This window comes from Asterias amurensis, chromosome 7 (assembly GCF_032118995.1).
Source record: "Asterias amurensis chromosome 7, ASM3211899v1".
NCBI classification, from domain to species: Eukaryota; Metazoa; Echinodermata; class Asteroidea; order Forcipulatida; family Asteriidae; genus Asterias; species Asterias amurensis.
Window position 1 is genome coordinate 20998222 of NC_092654.1, and position 17144 is coordinate 21015365.

A 17144-nucleotide genomic window follows, 5' to 3' on the forward strand; every position below is an offset into this window, starting at 1 on the left:
CCGAAAACCTACTTCGTGGTAGTAAAATATAAAGCAGGACATAGAAGATACACACATGGTGTTACCCCAAACCCCCAAAATATATACAAATATATACAATGTACATTTATACAAGAAAACAATGTTGTTCTTTTTTAAAGAAGAGAGTTGTTCTCAACTCATTACAAATTAATTTAATGGCCTTGTTCAAAACCACGTCTTTGGCTTTAGGTTCCGTCCTTCGTCTGAAATTCTGGGTGCGTATATGCAAGCATGTGTATTGTTAAAACAACCGCGGGGCCAAGCTAGCCTGAGCCGAATCCAAAGCCAAATCCAGTTGTTTCGAAAAGGGCCTTTGGTGATCTGGTATCAATGTGATCAGTGTTAAACGTAACCCTAGCCGATGAACTTGAGCAAAAGGTCAAAATTTAAACAGATAATTCTAGCAACATTTTGTTATCTGTGAACTGACAGGAATGCAGCACTCGAACAGATTCCCAACAATTCCATCTACACATCTGAATTGTGATTTCTTGACACATGTAGTTCAAGAAAATACATGTAGCTCATACACGAGGTAATGTGTTGAGTTTCTTGACATTTCAGGCTTGATCTTTGAGTAAAATGATGTCGGAACAACAGGAAAGCAAGACACATAGGCAAGGTCTATCAACGTCAATGAAAGGAAATCAGTGTCAAAAGATATCATTTGCATAAGTACTATAGAAATCTTTAGCAAATACTTTTAAAAACAATAATACATTGTACAATACACCATGCGCGTCTGGTGCATAATCAACCAATTCTAGACCACTTTGATCCCACATACTTTGCTTTATCTCGTGAAGAAAACAAATCTATGCACTTTAACAAATCCCAATGTTTAACAAGTCTTTATCATGAAATTGAAAACAATAGTTTGGATTTCAGACCGCATGGTTTTATTTATTTATTTATTTATAAAGTCTGTACAGTATGACAATTGTAGAATCTTTTGTACTACTACTAATAGTAACTACAATGAAGCATTTATAGTGCATGTTACAATAACTCTATCAATGTGCTTTACGTTAATGTCCAGGTCATTGGGCCAACAACATACCATCTTTCTTTGCTCCCTGGGGAATATATAGCCTTGGGCTGCCATGGCACTCCAAAGGCTTTTTCAGACACAATATCAACCTCTACCCTCGCAGGTACCCATTTATATTTAAAGTGCAACCCCTATTGACACAGGGTCATAACACCACATCAGTCTGAAACACAAACCTGAAATACTTCTCAACAAACCTGTACACTTTGCATGTCTGTAATATCTCTGTACATATATTTACAAGTTCACAGCAATCTATCGCTGTATTCATCAATTATGTGATGATAGTAATAACTAGTTCTTATATAGCACATTTTACAATGCGCTTTACTTTACATTTAGGTGCCCAGGGGTAGATTTCACAAAGGTAGTCCTAACTTTAGGGCTAGTCCTAGGCAATGCTAAGAGATAGGACCAGTCCTAAGTTAGGATGAGTTACTGGTCATATCTTAGGACCAGTCCTATCTCTTAGCATTGCCTAGGACTAGTCCTAAGTTAGGACTACCTTTGTGAAACCCACCCCTGGTCACTGGGCCAATAACATTCCTGTAATCTTTCTCAGCTCCCTGGGGAGGATACAGCCCCAAGACCCAATTCCATAGAGCCGCTTAAGCAGAAAATATTGCTTAAAGATTTTCTGCTTAGTAAAAATAAGCAGGATACCAGTCACAGATTGTACATTAGGCATTGGTATTATGGCTGGTATTTTGTTGTGCTTAGCTACTTTTTGTGCTTAAGTAGCTCTATGAAATTGGTGCTCAGAAGGCTTTTTTCACACACAATATCAACCTCAGGTACCCATTTATACATCTGGGTGTGAACCTCCCAAACACTGGGTGCTTTTGATTAGCTTCCCCGGGTTGAGCAGATCCACAAGCGGGGCACTAAGGGGCTGGCCCGACGAGGTGCACTGACGCCACCACGAGAAGGATGCATTTTTTTTTTCCAGGAAGAACGTGGGTAATTATCTGCACAGGTTTGTCCTGGAAAAAAAATTGGCGACTTGGATGAGCACACCGGAGTCGACCCAGGGAAGCTAATCGAATGCACCCATTATATCTAACTCTGGGCAATGAATAGTCCAAATTCTGCTAGTAAGTCAATATACATTTGTCACATGCTTCTGCATCTAATGTATGCACACTGTTGGGCCACTAGCTCTAAAGCTTTCTGTGCAGTTTTACCCAAAATCGATAGTTTCATCGTTTAAAGGCATTTGTTATGACGCAAACTGAATGTTCTGCCAGGACTCTGAGTCTGTGTAGAGCATCTGAACAGCAAGCCCAACTTGTCTTTTTTCAAACATAAATCCTCTTGGTGAAGCTAATAGGATAATCGTAGGCGCCAGTCTGTGTGTAGTGAGTATGGCTAGCAGTGATTGCTTAGTCGAGTCGTGAATACCATTTTTCTACTACTCGGTTAATCGTTCCGCCACGACTACTACAAAGATACTCCTGCACCAGTTTTGTCACCCATGACTATTCAGGGCAACAAAATTTACTTCTGAAACAAAATCAGACATCAGTGACACAATCCTTCAATCCTTTTAGAGTGAATTTTACCACATTGCGCCTGCGGCAAACAACATGCCACAATGCATCTTGGGAACATTAGTCATGTCGAAGAAGCGAATATTTGAGGATCAACTATTTGAGGAGCGACTAGAGGAGTAGTAAATTTCAATCAAGCTTACCACAAAATCATTCTCATTTTCTAAAAACAGTCTCCTATTCCCAAGAAAAAGAAAATGACCCTTATTTTATTAAATACGAGGGCTACTCGTTCCACCACAAATATATTTCATTCCAGCTGCCATAAAAATCCAACTTAGAGACTGAAGTCTTGTTTCTCTGTGACATCAGGATGAGAATTGCTGCAGTGCTGTCTTGACTCTGTCAATAAATCAAGAGGGAAAAAGGGTTTATTATCTTGTTTCTAAGCGCCTTGTCACATGAGTAACTTTTGCAGGCAACTTCAAAAGATGTGAACATTGAAATATAAATGCTTTTCCTTCATTGAGATTACCTCGAACTGGTTGCCTGTAAATTGCCTCCTGTGACATGGCCCTTATAAGGCATCTTGCAAATCACTAAATTCATCCCAGGAACGAACATTTTCAACATTTTTCAAATAAGGCGAACCCTATCTATTAAGTAGAAATTGTTTGCATTGGAATTGGTTTTTATCAAAGATTATTGCTATCAACTGTGAAAGTAAAAGAGTTGGGGCGTGGTCAAGTTGTACACTTGGCCCTCTAATCAAGACCAGATCCATGTGTGGGGTGGAGGTGTATTTTTTTTTATATCAACTTATTATGTTTTTAAGTTGAAGTCCTTGCAGCTCTCATTTCTTTGCAAGTTTTAAATTTAGTTTTTTACTCTTACATCGATATGTACATGTGTTAAGGACTGTTTACTCAACTTTCCCAAGTTCTGTTTAAAAAAACTCCAGGCAAATCACTCGATATCAGTTGTTTTTCCCTCAATGGGGGTTTCCCTCCCACATCTAAAACTGAACATTTCTTCTTGCTTCTTATTCATCTTGTTATTGGCGACAATTGTGCTGTTGAATGTGTAATAAATAAATAAATATGATTGAGACTTGATAGAACTGATTTTGGACTTACTTGTCAAAGAGCACTGTATCACTTGAATCTAGTAACGTCTGAAGATGTTTCTGTATTCCAAACTCCTTGAGTTTTGCCTGCCTCTCTATCGCTCCATCTTCCTCTGTCCACACCAGGTTGTTGATGCAGTAAACAGCGGCTATCTGTAGCTTCACATGCTCTATTCTCTGTAAATAAAAAAAATAATGAGGTGACTGTTCAGGGAGCATGGAAGTATTGCGGAAGTATGGTATATTCAAATTCTGTCAGTTGTAGAGCGTGAAAACCAAATCTCTAGAGCAATGTAGGAGCAAAGACATCACGTACTGAACTACTCATTTGTACAATTTATGAACTCACTTTAGGCAGGGGGGGGGCAAGGGTTTCTCTGATTATGCCACTGCCCTGAGGTCTTGTGGATTTTCCCCCAAAGTTTAAGCCCTGGCAGATTCTTAGCAGCAGATCGTTTGCTTCTAAAGACCCTTGTTAGATGACGTAATGCTCGTCACGCCGGAGTACTTACAGACACATACCACGCAATCACATTACTAGAACTGTACGAACACGCACTGCAAAATGCAACAATAGAAGGCATTGTGTTAACACATGGCGTTAGGATTCATGAACTTGAGTAAACTATATAATCTTTGATTAGGATCTTACCATGTAATAAGTGAGTTTCTTGAGAATATCCTCATTAGACATGATGTAGTCCTTGGCTGAGTGGCCGTCTGCAATGTTAGCCAAAATGCATAACGTCTGAAACCAATGAGAAAGTTACACGTTATAGAATCTGATATGGCTTATCCATCAATCAAAACCACAGTAGATGCTATTGAATGGTCCGACAGTAGGAGGGTTGACTGTAAACTGTGTAGATACATTCACCACAATATCATATCACTTTGTCATTTAAAACAAAAGTGCAAGCTGCTTTAGCGAAGAGTGCCTCGGAGCGTGAAGTACGCATGCACAAGCAAAAAGGTTGCTAACCTATGAGTTATTTAAGCACAGAATTCCCTATTCCTTAAGCATGGATTCTTTGCTTACAGCAATTTGAGCCATGAATCTGAACCCTGTATGATCTGCTGATACGCATGTGTGCACAGATTGTCACACAATTATACAACAGGCCCAGCATTTCATCATAGAAGGTCATTTTCATTTTGCAAAGGGCACTTCCATTGAAAATTCTTAAAGCTTATGGGAAGTTTTGAAGGGGCACCAAGGCTAAGACCAGGCGCAACAGAGGGCGGACCCATGTCATTCCAGGCCTGATACACATGCTCACAAACAGCAGTAACACATGTGTTAATGTGCCTTTCAATATACTGAACAGAGCAATGAAAACAAAAGGTGCATTGATTAAAGTTACTCACTTGTTCTTTGACGTCTGGCGGATGATCTCCTTCTAGAATCATAATAACAGCAGTCATAATCTGCTTACTGTGTGATAACATAATGCTGTCAATATGCTGCAAGGAAAATAACAAATAGTTTGTTACTACGCTGTGTGATAACATAATGCTGTCAATATGCTGCAAGGGAAATCACAAATAGTTTATTACTTTGCTGTGTGATAACATAATCCTGTCAATATGCTGCAAGGAAAATAACAAACAGTTCACATGCTTTGTGGTAACATCATACTGCCCATCACATAACTTCCATACAGCAAGGAGATGCATTACAAATGTCGTCCTGTGTCCTGCCTAAACTGTGTGTAAATTCATAACCTTCTGCCGGACATTGGCCAGGCGTTGACCGATTTATTGGGGAGCAGTTTGCGATGCGAAACGACGCACCAGGTTTTAAGTCTGAGGTATTTTGTGACCTGCCTGCCCGGGCATGTAGGGCCCAAGCCGACAAAGCTTAGAAAATGCCTAGAGTGGGGCCTACACTAGCCCTGGCGGCCTTACACTTTCGTATTGTACTATAGTGACGTCCTGGAAATCACGAAACTGACGGATTTGTGAGGAATATATGACGACCAAAACCCACTGCAGAAAAATGTATGCTGCCATGGAATGTGAATCTGTTGAAATAAGTGGCTTCCTGCTGGTAAGATTTGAGCTATGGAGCTTTGAAAATTTTCCGCCCCAGAAACGGGCCCTAATATTTAGGACTCCGTATCTGTGTACAGCACAGAGGAAGAGTCCTATATAGGGCTAGGCCTACACATACTTTCCACACATCAGTGTAGGGATAAGACGCCATCTTGCTTTCTCACCTGTTTTGTAGACAGAAGGTTCCTGAGAAGTCCCAGTGTCTTCATCAAGATATCCACATTAGAGTCAGTCAAAAGATCAAAGAGTTGATCCGTCCCTAGGGCCGTCAAGATGCTATTCTTGATCTTCTGCTCCGATTGGAAAGCCATATTCATTAAACCCCAGATGCCGTTCAGTCGTAGTGGTGTACTCTGACTGGATGTCAGCTTACACAGTAAGTCCACTGCACCAGCATCTACAATGGGCTGGAGGAAAAAGCAACAGTATTTTGTTACAAAAATCAACTACATTTTCTTGGGAAACTCCTGTGGTGTGAACAGGGCTATATAGCAGCAATTATCATGACAAGTTATTTAGCATGATGTATTTTCATTTATCAGACAATGTTTTATTGTAATATAATTTGTGACTATAATTATGCCATAATCTGTAGCATGAACAGAAAAAACAGACACAATCGGGAACAGGAGTAGTGTGACCCATAGTGGGTATACAATGTAAACAAACCAAGCGGCATTATGTGTGCGTGGAAAAAGCATGACTCCTTCCGAGTGCTTCGGCCATAAGGTGGGAAGCAGTTATGGTTGTCCATGCACACAGAATGTCCCTTGCTTGGTTTGTTTACATTGATACCCACTATGGGTCACAGGACTATGGTCCCCAATTGTGTTTATTATTTTAACAACTTTTGTAAAGCATTTCTGACAACATTATTAAATCCCATACTAACTCCTTACGAATAGTTCTTTTGAAACACAAAGGATTTGAGATACCTCTTTGCTTGGAGAGAATTCTAGAAGCAGATTGCAGAGCGTTGATGAAGCTATCGTCATTAATTCTTCTGACTGACCAAGACGCAGTAACTAAATTGCAAAAAAAAAAAAAATTGTTATTCATTGTTGTTCATTTTTGTTATTTTGTGCAAGGGAAAATACCTCACTGTGTTTTGATATCTATTGTATCAAACCACAGTGGATGCTATTGATTGAGTAAGACAGATTGATTGGTAAGACAGATTGGAGGGTTGACTGTGTACTGGGTGGATGCATTCACTACACAATGTCATACTGAAGGCTAGTATAGTTTGTCTATCAATCCAAACCACAGAGGATAAGATTGTTTGATCAAACAGCAGGAAGGGCGACTGTGTACTGTATGCATTCACTACAAAATGTTGTATTGTGGCTAGACTAGTTTATCTATCATTCCAAACCGAAGTGGATGATACAGATTATTCAAACAGTAGGAAGCTTGACTGTGTACCGTGTAAGGATGCATTTACCACATGATATAATAAGGCTGGCCTTGTTTATTTATGACTCCAAATCACAGTGGATGGTATTGATTGGTCACACAGTAGGAGGGTTGAATTACAAACTATAAGTCTGATACCTTCATGAGTGGTTTCCAGACAGCGTGATCCTGGAAGCTGGTTCGGAGTTGTTGTACTGATCTAGACAGACTGTGGAGACACCTGCAATATCATCAAATCAAATATAATTATTCTCATTTACAACACATGATTGTTGACCCCCACCTACATTTACTTTAGTCCATGCAATTCTTTACCATTTTTTATGGAATCTCTGGTTCCTGAGTAAATGGCTGTAATATTTGAAAAAATCCAAACATCACAGCTCTGTTTTACTGCGATTTGTTTGAAGTTATGACATCCAAATCAATAAAAGACAAGGCCTTTTAGGACAAAATCCAGACATCAACCCACTAAGCAGAGGAGGTCATGGAGGTGATCAAAGACTACAAGAAAGGAGGGGAGAGAGGGGTTGGGAGTTTTACCTGACGGCAGAGAGCTGCACTTTAAGGTTTGGATCTGAGAGACATTTCTCAATCTGGTCCATCAGGCTCTCTGTATCAATAATCTGAAATGAAAAATTAAAAAAGAGACTAAGTGTTCATTAATAAGCATGTTCCAACAATGGACTCTCATTCAATTGTAACTTATAATATTGAAATCGTGAAAAATCCTGAGAAATTACACTTCTGAATATTCTATTACGATGAAGGCTGATACTTCATGGAGGCAAGCGCTTCTGTCACCCAAATGTCATTGCCTTGAAATGTCCAAATATAAGTTTACAATTTCCTTCATGGAGGTGCCCTTTACCATGGAGAAAACAAAGCACCAGCCGTCTACTTCACAAAACTTCATGCATTTGCGAAAGTCCACTTGTGCAATATTTGCAGCTGAAAGATGTGCAACACTAAACACAAGAAATCTTTCGGAAGTGGATATATGCAGTTGCGTCAGGTTTTGATAAATCGGTGACAAGCCTGCAAAGAACAATGTGAGACTGTTCGTTTTGGTTTTCTGATAGAACCTGTGTGACATGTCGTGGCCGAGTGGTTAAGAGCACCGGATTCAAGCTCTGGTGTTGATCAGCAGAGTGTGGGTTCAAATCCCGGTTGTGACACTTGGCACGTAAAATTGGGGAGGTAGTGCTTTCTGCTCTACCGGCCAGGCATAGGATTGATTATACCCAAGCCTCCATCCGTATGGTCTGTAAAAGGGGTAACCCTGTTTCAGCCCTAGGAGTAGTGGCAAAATACTCAGTACTTTCCCGAGTTCTGCAAGACTTACCTTTTTCCTGATATCTTCTTCATTAGCTCCTAATGATGCAAAGACTTTAAATGCGGCTTGTTTCATCTCAGTGCTCAGGTCCTCCTGAAATAAAACAAATAAATTTCTTTTAAATGCTGGTAAAACAACAAGATAAAAGGTGCAATCGTTTACACTTTTCTAAAACCCTGAAGTTGAAACCACACTTTGATGTACACTTCCAAGAATTTATTTGCTACGGCACAACTTTCTCAACACTCTGAAGTGATGTAGTCTTGCGAAAGAGGTAATTTCTCAAGTATAACTAAGAGAGGTCTGCATAACACCATGTAAATATCTTGCTTGAGTAGTGTTGGTGAGGTAATTTCTCACTCAAATATTTGAATCTGAGAAAGACTCTCAGACCTGAAGCCTTTCTCAGGCATCTGAAAGCACACAAAAACAGCAACTTCGATGACCAATTGAGCCCGAGTTTTTACAGATGTGTTATGTTATGGATATATTGGGATACACCAAGTGAAAATACTGGTCTTTGACATTACCAAATGTGTCCAGTGCTTTTAACATGCGTTTAAACATGAGCTGTCCTCAGCAACAGCCGTAGCCGTAGCCATCAGTTCGATCACAGCCGTACTTACATTCTTATTTGTTGATTCAGGTATGTATCTAAGAAATGCAGCCAGTGTCAAAATGAGATGATCTGTAATGCTCGCTACACTCTGTAGATCCAGATCCTCTTCTATCAGATAGGCCAGAGTCTCCGCCCCTTCAACCTTCTCCTCCACTGTTCTATCCTTTTTACACATCCTCACCAAAGTGGGTAATACCTGAAGAGAGAATAAATCATTACTGAGGGAAAGTCTTTAAAGGAACACGTTGCCTTGGATCGGACGAGTTGGTCAAAACAAAAGCGTTTGTAACCGTTTTTTATAAAATGCATATGGTTGGAAAGATTTTTTAAAAGTAGAATACAATGATCCACAAAAGTTTGCCTCGAAATTGCGTGGTTTTCCTTCTACTGTGCGAACTAACATGGTCGGCCATTTATGGGAGTCAAAATTTTGACCCCCATAAATGGCCGACGTGTTAGTCGACAAGGTAAAAGGAAAACCACGCAATTTCGAGGCATGTTTGTGTGGATCATTGTATTCTACTTTTACAACATCTTTCTACCCATATGCATTTTATAAAAAACGGTTACAAACGCTTTTCAAAGACCAACTCGACCGATCCAAGGCAACGTGTTCCTTTAATCTGGATCATGGAAAGTATTAGCTAAATGTTTAGCTATTCACCATCAGTAAACGGTGAAAATATGGGATCTTGGGCAAGTACGTGTCATTACAAATATTAACAACTGTAGGTGTTTGGCTGAAATTATGATTACTATTGTTATATATTTCTGGTAATGAAACCAAGGATGCATTACTGTAGCTCGCAAGCCTGAGAAAACCTTTGAAAGAGGGTGCCTGCTACGACTCCCATAAATGGCCGACCGTGTTCGTTCGCGCAGTAAAAGGAAAACCACGCAATTTCGAGGCAAACTTGTGTAGATCATTGTATTCTACTTTTATAACATCTTTCTAACCATATGCATTTTATAAAAAACGGTTACAAACGCTTTTTATAGACCTACTCGACCGATCCAAGGCAACATGTTCCTTTAATAACTGATAAAAAAAATCACATCAGCCACTAACTAAGATAGATCAATCGATTTATCAATCAATCGATTATTATTTACCCTGAATTGAACGATAGGGTCATCCGTTGTGACTGCTCCTGCTCTGCAAAGATAAGTCAGGCTAGAGAAGAAGAAAACAAAATATTTAATTAAAAATCTGTGACACAAAAGTAATACTAATATCATACAAAAAAAGTGTAGCACATAGGGCTTGCAACAACAAGGTTGTAGGTTTGAATCCCACCAAGCTCAACACTGATTTCACAATGACTACAATAAGTATTGACGTCTAGTTACTCAATCACAATTTCTTGATTTGTGCACCACAAGGTTTGTGTGAGAGAGAGATTGGCTGTTGCCTGCTTGGCATATCCCCTTGTGGGAAATTTGCAGCTAGTTCCCCTGACGGGGAGAGAATCTAAACAAACAAATTAGCAGATGTAATATTTACTGTGGGAAGTGAGGTGATTCATTTTGAATTGATCTTACCATCTGGCTGCTGTCAGCTGCATCGCTACTGAATAGTTTCTATTCAGAAGACCACAGAAAAACTGCAGTAAGCTCTCTCCGTTGTGTACGGCTGATTGAAGAAAAATGTTTTCAAAAAATCCATTATGTTGACTTACTTACATGGTATTGTGAAGGCACTGGACACTGTATTCTCTCTTGGTGTATCCAAACATATGCAAAATTAACAAATCTGTGAACATTTTGACTAAATTCAATTGGTCATTTACAAAGGAAAAGATTTACACTTTATTTAAAAACGACTCAGAAATTAAATTTGAAAATGACGATTGCAAATAATCCAAACAACTGGGACGATTGAGGTATCGACAGAGCATAATATTTTATAATAAGGGTGGAAATCTAGCAAGTGTTTTAAAACTTTTTGGAGAATAAATTATAAATTACCAGAGGCTATTGTTGCAGAAACATTTTTGTTCTGGTAGGCCATAGCTGCATAGCATCGTAACGTTGGTAACCGAATCTGCAATGATTCATCAAAGAGAAACGACAGGAAATATAAAGAGGTACTCACAACACCTTCTAAATGGATTGACTTAATCATTTTAGTTGAATGATGGACACATCAAGTATTGTTGTATTGCTTCACCCCTCAAGTTTGTATGTTGAAAGTGCAGGGGTGAGAGTCAAACTTGCCTCAAGATCTCAGGAGGTACATTGAAATTGTGGCATTTCCACCTTTTGGGAAGCCCTGCAGTTATACATTCCAAAGAGATTCTGGAAACATTATCCTCAAAGCTAGAGAAGTAGATCAAAGAGCCAGACTTATTTAATTTGGAGAAAAACACAGTGTTTTTTGTTTTAAAAAAACACCCATCCCATTTATATAATGTGAATGTGGTTCACTCTTCCACCTGTACAACTGAAACCTACATGTAGAGGGCTAGCTTGACACAAGTTCTATCCTCAAGTAGGGTATTGTGCTGGGGAACAGAGAGTAGACAAGAGACTATAAAGAATTGTGGGCTGCAACTTCTATCCGAAAAGGGAAATATCTAACGTTAAGAATTTGGAATCTGTCTGTGGTGACTGGTGATAGAAAAAAAATTGAAATAAGATTTGGTGAATTATACAATGCACATAAGCGTTTTCAGTTCAAACATAGAAGAGCAGTAGAGTCAGTATAGAAGCATAATAATACCTACCCTGTCATCATTTACACACAGCAGTGGTATGAGAGCAGTGACTGTTCCATGTCTGCATAACATGTCTTGGCTTTCAGGACTCTTAAAGAAAATCATCACAAGAACTCAAATAGTTTAAAGTTGACAATACAAGATTCTGACTCTACTAATCAATCATTACACCTAGATGGAAAATCATAAGACATCAGCACCTTTGTTCCAATTGACCATTTTGTACTTGCATTGTTTGATATCCTGAACCATCTCAGCTCCATTTGGGATCGATTTAACACCAAACATAAACACGCTTATGAGGGAAGGGGTATTTGTTGACAACTGTTGTGGTATGAGGGTCTTGTACAGGTGCTGGTCACCTGTTCCTCCTGGCCACTTACTGGCACGATTTCGGAATATTTTTATGGGTGTATTATAGAGTTTTGTTTTCTCAGTCATGGGAGGGGTCTGTAGTCAAAGGTAACTGGGGGGGGGGGGGGGTTAAATGTGAGTAACCATGACATTGCCCAGGGCCCAATAGCGCTGCTTAACAGTAAGCAAACTTGCGTGCTTACTGTAGCAGAAAAATTTGCATAAGCCTTAGTGTATTTCACAGGTTAGCAGAAAAATTGGGTGGCCATATTGCGTGTTTACCGTGGATTTGCATTGTGACGTCATTTATTTTCATGCGGTAAGCACCGGAAGGTTAGAATGCCTTTTCATGTGCATACGGTTAGCAGCGCTATGAAATAAAAATTGCACAGTAAGCAAAAAATCGGCTGCTAATCAGCGCTATGAAATTGGGCCCTGGTGTTAAAGATTGAAGGTAACTCACCTTACAACATGTTGCTAGTATGCTGGTAATGCATTCTTGGGTGCATTTAGACTGTGGTAAGAGCTTGATCATGTGTGGTATGATAGTATTGTCCTGGTAATCAAATAAACAGGTAATACAATGGTTGCTTGAAAGTTTATGTACAACACACATTACATTGAGTTTACTACCAATTAAGCACATGTACAGTGGTGACTTGTGTAAGTCCCCACAGTGTTTCAAGTCCCTACCTCTTTTGCTCTCAGGTAAGTCTCAGGTCCATACTAAATATGAAGCATTAAAACAAAGGTCACTTGAACATTTACACACACCACTGTGGTTACTACCTACCAGAAAGTTAATAATAATATCAAAGTCTTATATATAACGCACGTATCTATCAAACAAGGTACTCAAGGCGCTGAGTATATACAAACTTTCAGAAAGATAGGTAATTGCAGTGATGAATTCTGAGACCCAATTATTTAGAACCTTCTAAGGGTTTACAAGGTGGGGCGCAAGCAGCAGCCACAGCCAGGAACACCGGGGTGAACCCATTCTCTTTTTGATAAGTGCACTGGATTCTTTTACATGCGTTACACAACACATGGGACCAAGGCTTTACGTCCCATCCTAAGGACGAAGCTATGGTTAAGTGTCTTGCTTAAGGACACAAGTGTCACGGCTGGGGATTCGACACAGTTAACATTCAGGTGTAGTGCTTACTAGCAAAATTAAACACATTAACACACAAATACAGGTTCACTGATTACTAGAAAGTTGACAGATGTACATTAGTGTGAACCAAGAGGGTTATTCTCTTCTTCTACTTTACATGACTCACCTGGTGTAGTATTTCTATTGGAGCGCTGGAACTGGTCAGCATAGTACGAAGAAATCGCAGGCAGGCTTCAACAAATTTCAACTCACTATGAGCTAATCCTGATCAAGCCAAACAAAATTTAGAAAAAAAGGATTTCAACTTGAATTTTAATTTTTCAAATTGATGTACTTCTAGAAACTGCTCGACAAACCCCCTCATCCTATACTATACTAACACTGATATTTTGATGGTCTCTTCTCTATTAAAGTCCTGTACATGTTTGAACATTTGGAGACTTCAGTTCCCATTCATTGCTTTATCATGTGAAGGACACAAAACCATGCACTTTACACTGCTCAAATTCTGGAATACAAGTTCATAAGACTGCTGGGCTTGTAGACACAAACTTCAAAATGAGAAGACTACTATTTTCACAGTTTCACATTTTGAGCTGTTTTGGGAACAAGCACTAAATGAAGATTTATATAACTTTTCAACGGAATTAAAGGATTTGGGTACTTTTTGTAGGACAATAAACACAGTGTTCACAGATTTACACTAAACTTACACTGTTTGAAGATAATGATAGTAGAGACCGTACCTTAAAATATTAATTGCTGAGTTGCTGTAGTTTTTGAGAAATGAGTAAAACAATGTCATGAAAATACGTTTTTTACAGGCTAAAATAATATTTGTCTCATGATCACCGAGACGAAAATTATTTTCATTACATTGTTTTACTCATTTCTCAAAAACTACAGCACCTCAGCAAGTAATATTTTCAGGGAAGCTTTCTACTATCATTATCTTCAAACTGTGTAAGTTTAGTGTAAATCTATAGACACTGTGTTTATTGTCCTACAAAAAGTACATAGCCCCTATTAAACAATATTTGTATATCAGTTTGAATGCAGTGAGATATTTTTATTAAAAAACACAAGACCGTCAGACTTGGACGATTGTTAGTTTACTGGCCCAGTTCAAGAAATTGTGGTCCAGTGCTAATTTCAGCCGCTGCTGTAACAGGTTTCAACATTCAAATATGGTGATGAGATATCTCTACTGACCTTGCATCATAACCGACAGGACGCCATCTTCCAATAGTTTCCTTCTAGTGACCTCTGACCCCTTAGCAAAGCTTCCCAGAATTATTGCACTCTCAATGAGGACTGCTGGTGACTTGTCACTCCGGATGATTCTCAGTAATCTAGAAGTACCAAAATAAAAAATCAGGCAAAGAGGTTTACAACGTTCGTCTTGAGATTCAAACAAGACTTGCTCAAGCTGATTTTCTTGAAAACCAATGACTCAATTAGACTTGTGGACAAGTCGTTAATGGTCTGCTGCAAAGAGGCTTACAGTGATTTGTCAAAAACACTTGCCCAATATGATTTTTCTTGAAAAGCAGTGACTCAAGAAAAACTCTACGTTTGTATGAAACTAAATATTTATGTTAAAATATTCAAGTTTTTTTTTCCCACCAGTCATCAACTGATTGCTTCTGAAAGTGTTTTTCAAAACAAGGGTAAAGATTATTATTCATGGTTTAATTATTAAAACACTGCATTACAGTGGCTAAAAAGCCGAAATGCACAGTTTACAAAATAGTCATTAAAAACATTACTAATATGTTTTTTGAAAAAAAAAAAAAAAAAAAAAAATGCTTTATTATACCCAGGACGTCAGTGCATTGGCTTCCTACCAGGGCTAGAGGACCAGAGTAGAATGACAAGTAACTGGTCTCTCTCAACTGAAATGACTGACCAGTCACTGGAAAAATTTCGGGCAAACCCACCCTGCCAGTGAGTTTTAGATTTACCTTGGTACAGCTCCACATAGCATGAGATTGGCCTTCTGCCTGTTACTGCCGATAACAATATTCTTCATTTGCCTGCATAATGAAAAGAGAAGACTCAAATCAATCAGGTTGGTGCAGTGGTGTCTTGCCTCGCCTTCCACCTCTGGGGACCCTGGTTCGAATCCTATGGATTATGTAAGCACTAAGTGGATTGGGTTTTTCAGTCCCTACTTGACTTTGTGGTTTTTTTTCCCTGGAACAATTCTCTGGGGTTTTCCTCCCACTTCTCAAACTGAAATTTCTTCATTGTCTTCTCACCTTGCCTAGATGCTGAAAGAGCTTTGACAAGTATTATCATAGATGTAGATGAAGATAAAAAAGACTAGGTTGAGATAGGATTGAGCTTTCCTCGGATCACATTCATCCTTCACAATCTTGTGATGGTTGCCAGTCAAAAAACTCCAAGGTTGGCAAACAAACTTTGTAATTAAATTAGGATCAGACCATCATGTTTAAGGAGTGCAACTCACACTCTTTACATTACATGTACTAAGTTGTGATTATTGTAATCCTCTATCTTCCAAATGTTCCGGCATCACTTTTAATTTTTTTTAAAGAAATTAATATACATGTGTCTAAGTTTTGAATAGAGGAAAACACACAGAAGAGGTCCTCTTACTCCTAGTTTTGATTATAATTATTAAAACTATATAAAGTGCCTGCAACTGATTTTCAAAACAAAATCAATGTGCTAACAAATTTAATTAAAATAATTAATAGGGGCCTATGTCTGATGAGATTTGTTTTGCATTGTTTTTGTTAATATTATTTAAAAGCTGGCTTTACAACTCATTGTTGTCCACATTTTGACTGATGAGTCATAAATAATATTATAATTTTGTTTAATTAATAGTTAGGCCCATCTTCATGATCTTGCATTCTTTTTCTTAAGATGATGATGATGATCAATTAATTAAATCTGTAAATAAGTAAATGAAGCAGACTTACTTGAGGTTATGTAAGAGTTGTTGTGTTCCACTGACATTCAGACTGTCCACATACAATTGCCCTAATCCTGTATCCTGTGAACAAAAACAAACAATTTCAATCTTGAACTTTTATAGTTACTCTACATACAAATACAACCATCCATACAATTTGTATCAATACCAGGCAGAGGAGGATCCGGGAAAAACCCGTCATCATCAACTTGTCACACGCAAAAGATCACCTAACTAAAAACGTTATTTTGACGATTGTCAAAGTTTTATACCTCCAAAGAAATTGTGAGGACTTTAAAGCAACCCATAATTCAACAAAAAAATCACAAAGTTCACTTACCATTATCATAATTTCATACATTTCTTCTCATCAAACACTATTTTCAAATCAGTATTTCACTTTTTTGACACCAAAACTGCAGGAGGACGGTGGTGTGACTATATTGAGCGCAATCTTAAGATTGAGTTCTCACACCCATGATGTATGTATTGCACACTGATCTCTAACATGTTGTAGAGATCAATAATTGCGCACGATGTCTTAAATTATGAGATTGCGCTGCTCAAACGCGAGATTCAATATAACTCATGCGGTACAGGGATGTCCAAGATGAGCGAAGTGATGCTGCCACCAAGCGATTTATTTATATAAAATAATTTTATAATAATTTTGTTTGCATGGCGGGGGGTGTGGGGTGGGGTTGGGGGAACACTAGTTCACTGTCATTTTTATTATATGAGAAAAATATGAGCAGTTAATCGTAATTTTTATGAGAAAAAAATATGAGCAGTTAATCGTTATTTTCCCTAATGTACTGTGGAGAAACCTCCTTCCAGGACAACCACTAAGAGCCGGTCAACATTGGGGAAACTTATAATTAATAGTGAAATTTCT

General features: G+C 38.5%; 1 protein-coding gene across 1 annotated transcript; it reads right to left on the bottom strand.

Moving 5' to 3' along the window:
* Window positions 1-897: 897 nt before the first annotated feature.
* On the bottom strand, window positions 898-16675 carry LOC139940168 (armadillo repeat-containing protein 8-like). The gene is made up of 20 exons (XM_071936459.1): window positions 16590-16675; window positions 16257-16330; window positions 15270-15341; window positions 14518-14657; window positions 13472-13569; window positions 12649-12741; window positions 11841-11921; window positions 11083-11158; window positions 10657-10747; window positions 10228-10288; window positions 9122-9310; window positions 8505-8588; window positions 7703-7785; window positions 7298-7379; window positions 6679-6768; window positions 5908-6150; window positions 5057-5152; window positions 4341-4436; window positions 3699-3865; window positions 898-2964 (listed from the first exon to the last, which is right to left on the bottom strand). The coding sequence occupies exons 1-20, from the start codon at window positions 16608-16610 to the stop codon at window positions 2931-2933; spliced, it is 1971 nt and encodes a 656-aa protein (XP_071792560.1). The 5' UTR covers window positions 16611-16675; the 3' UTR covers window positions 898-2930.
* Between the last annotated feature and the right edge of the window lie 469 nt (window positions 16676-17144).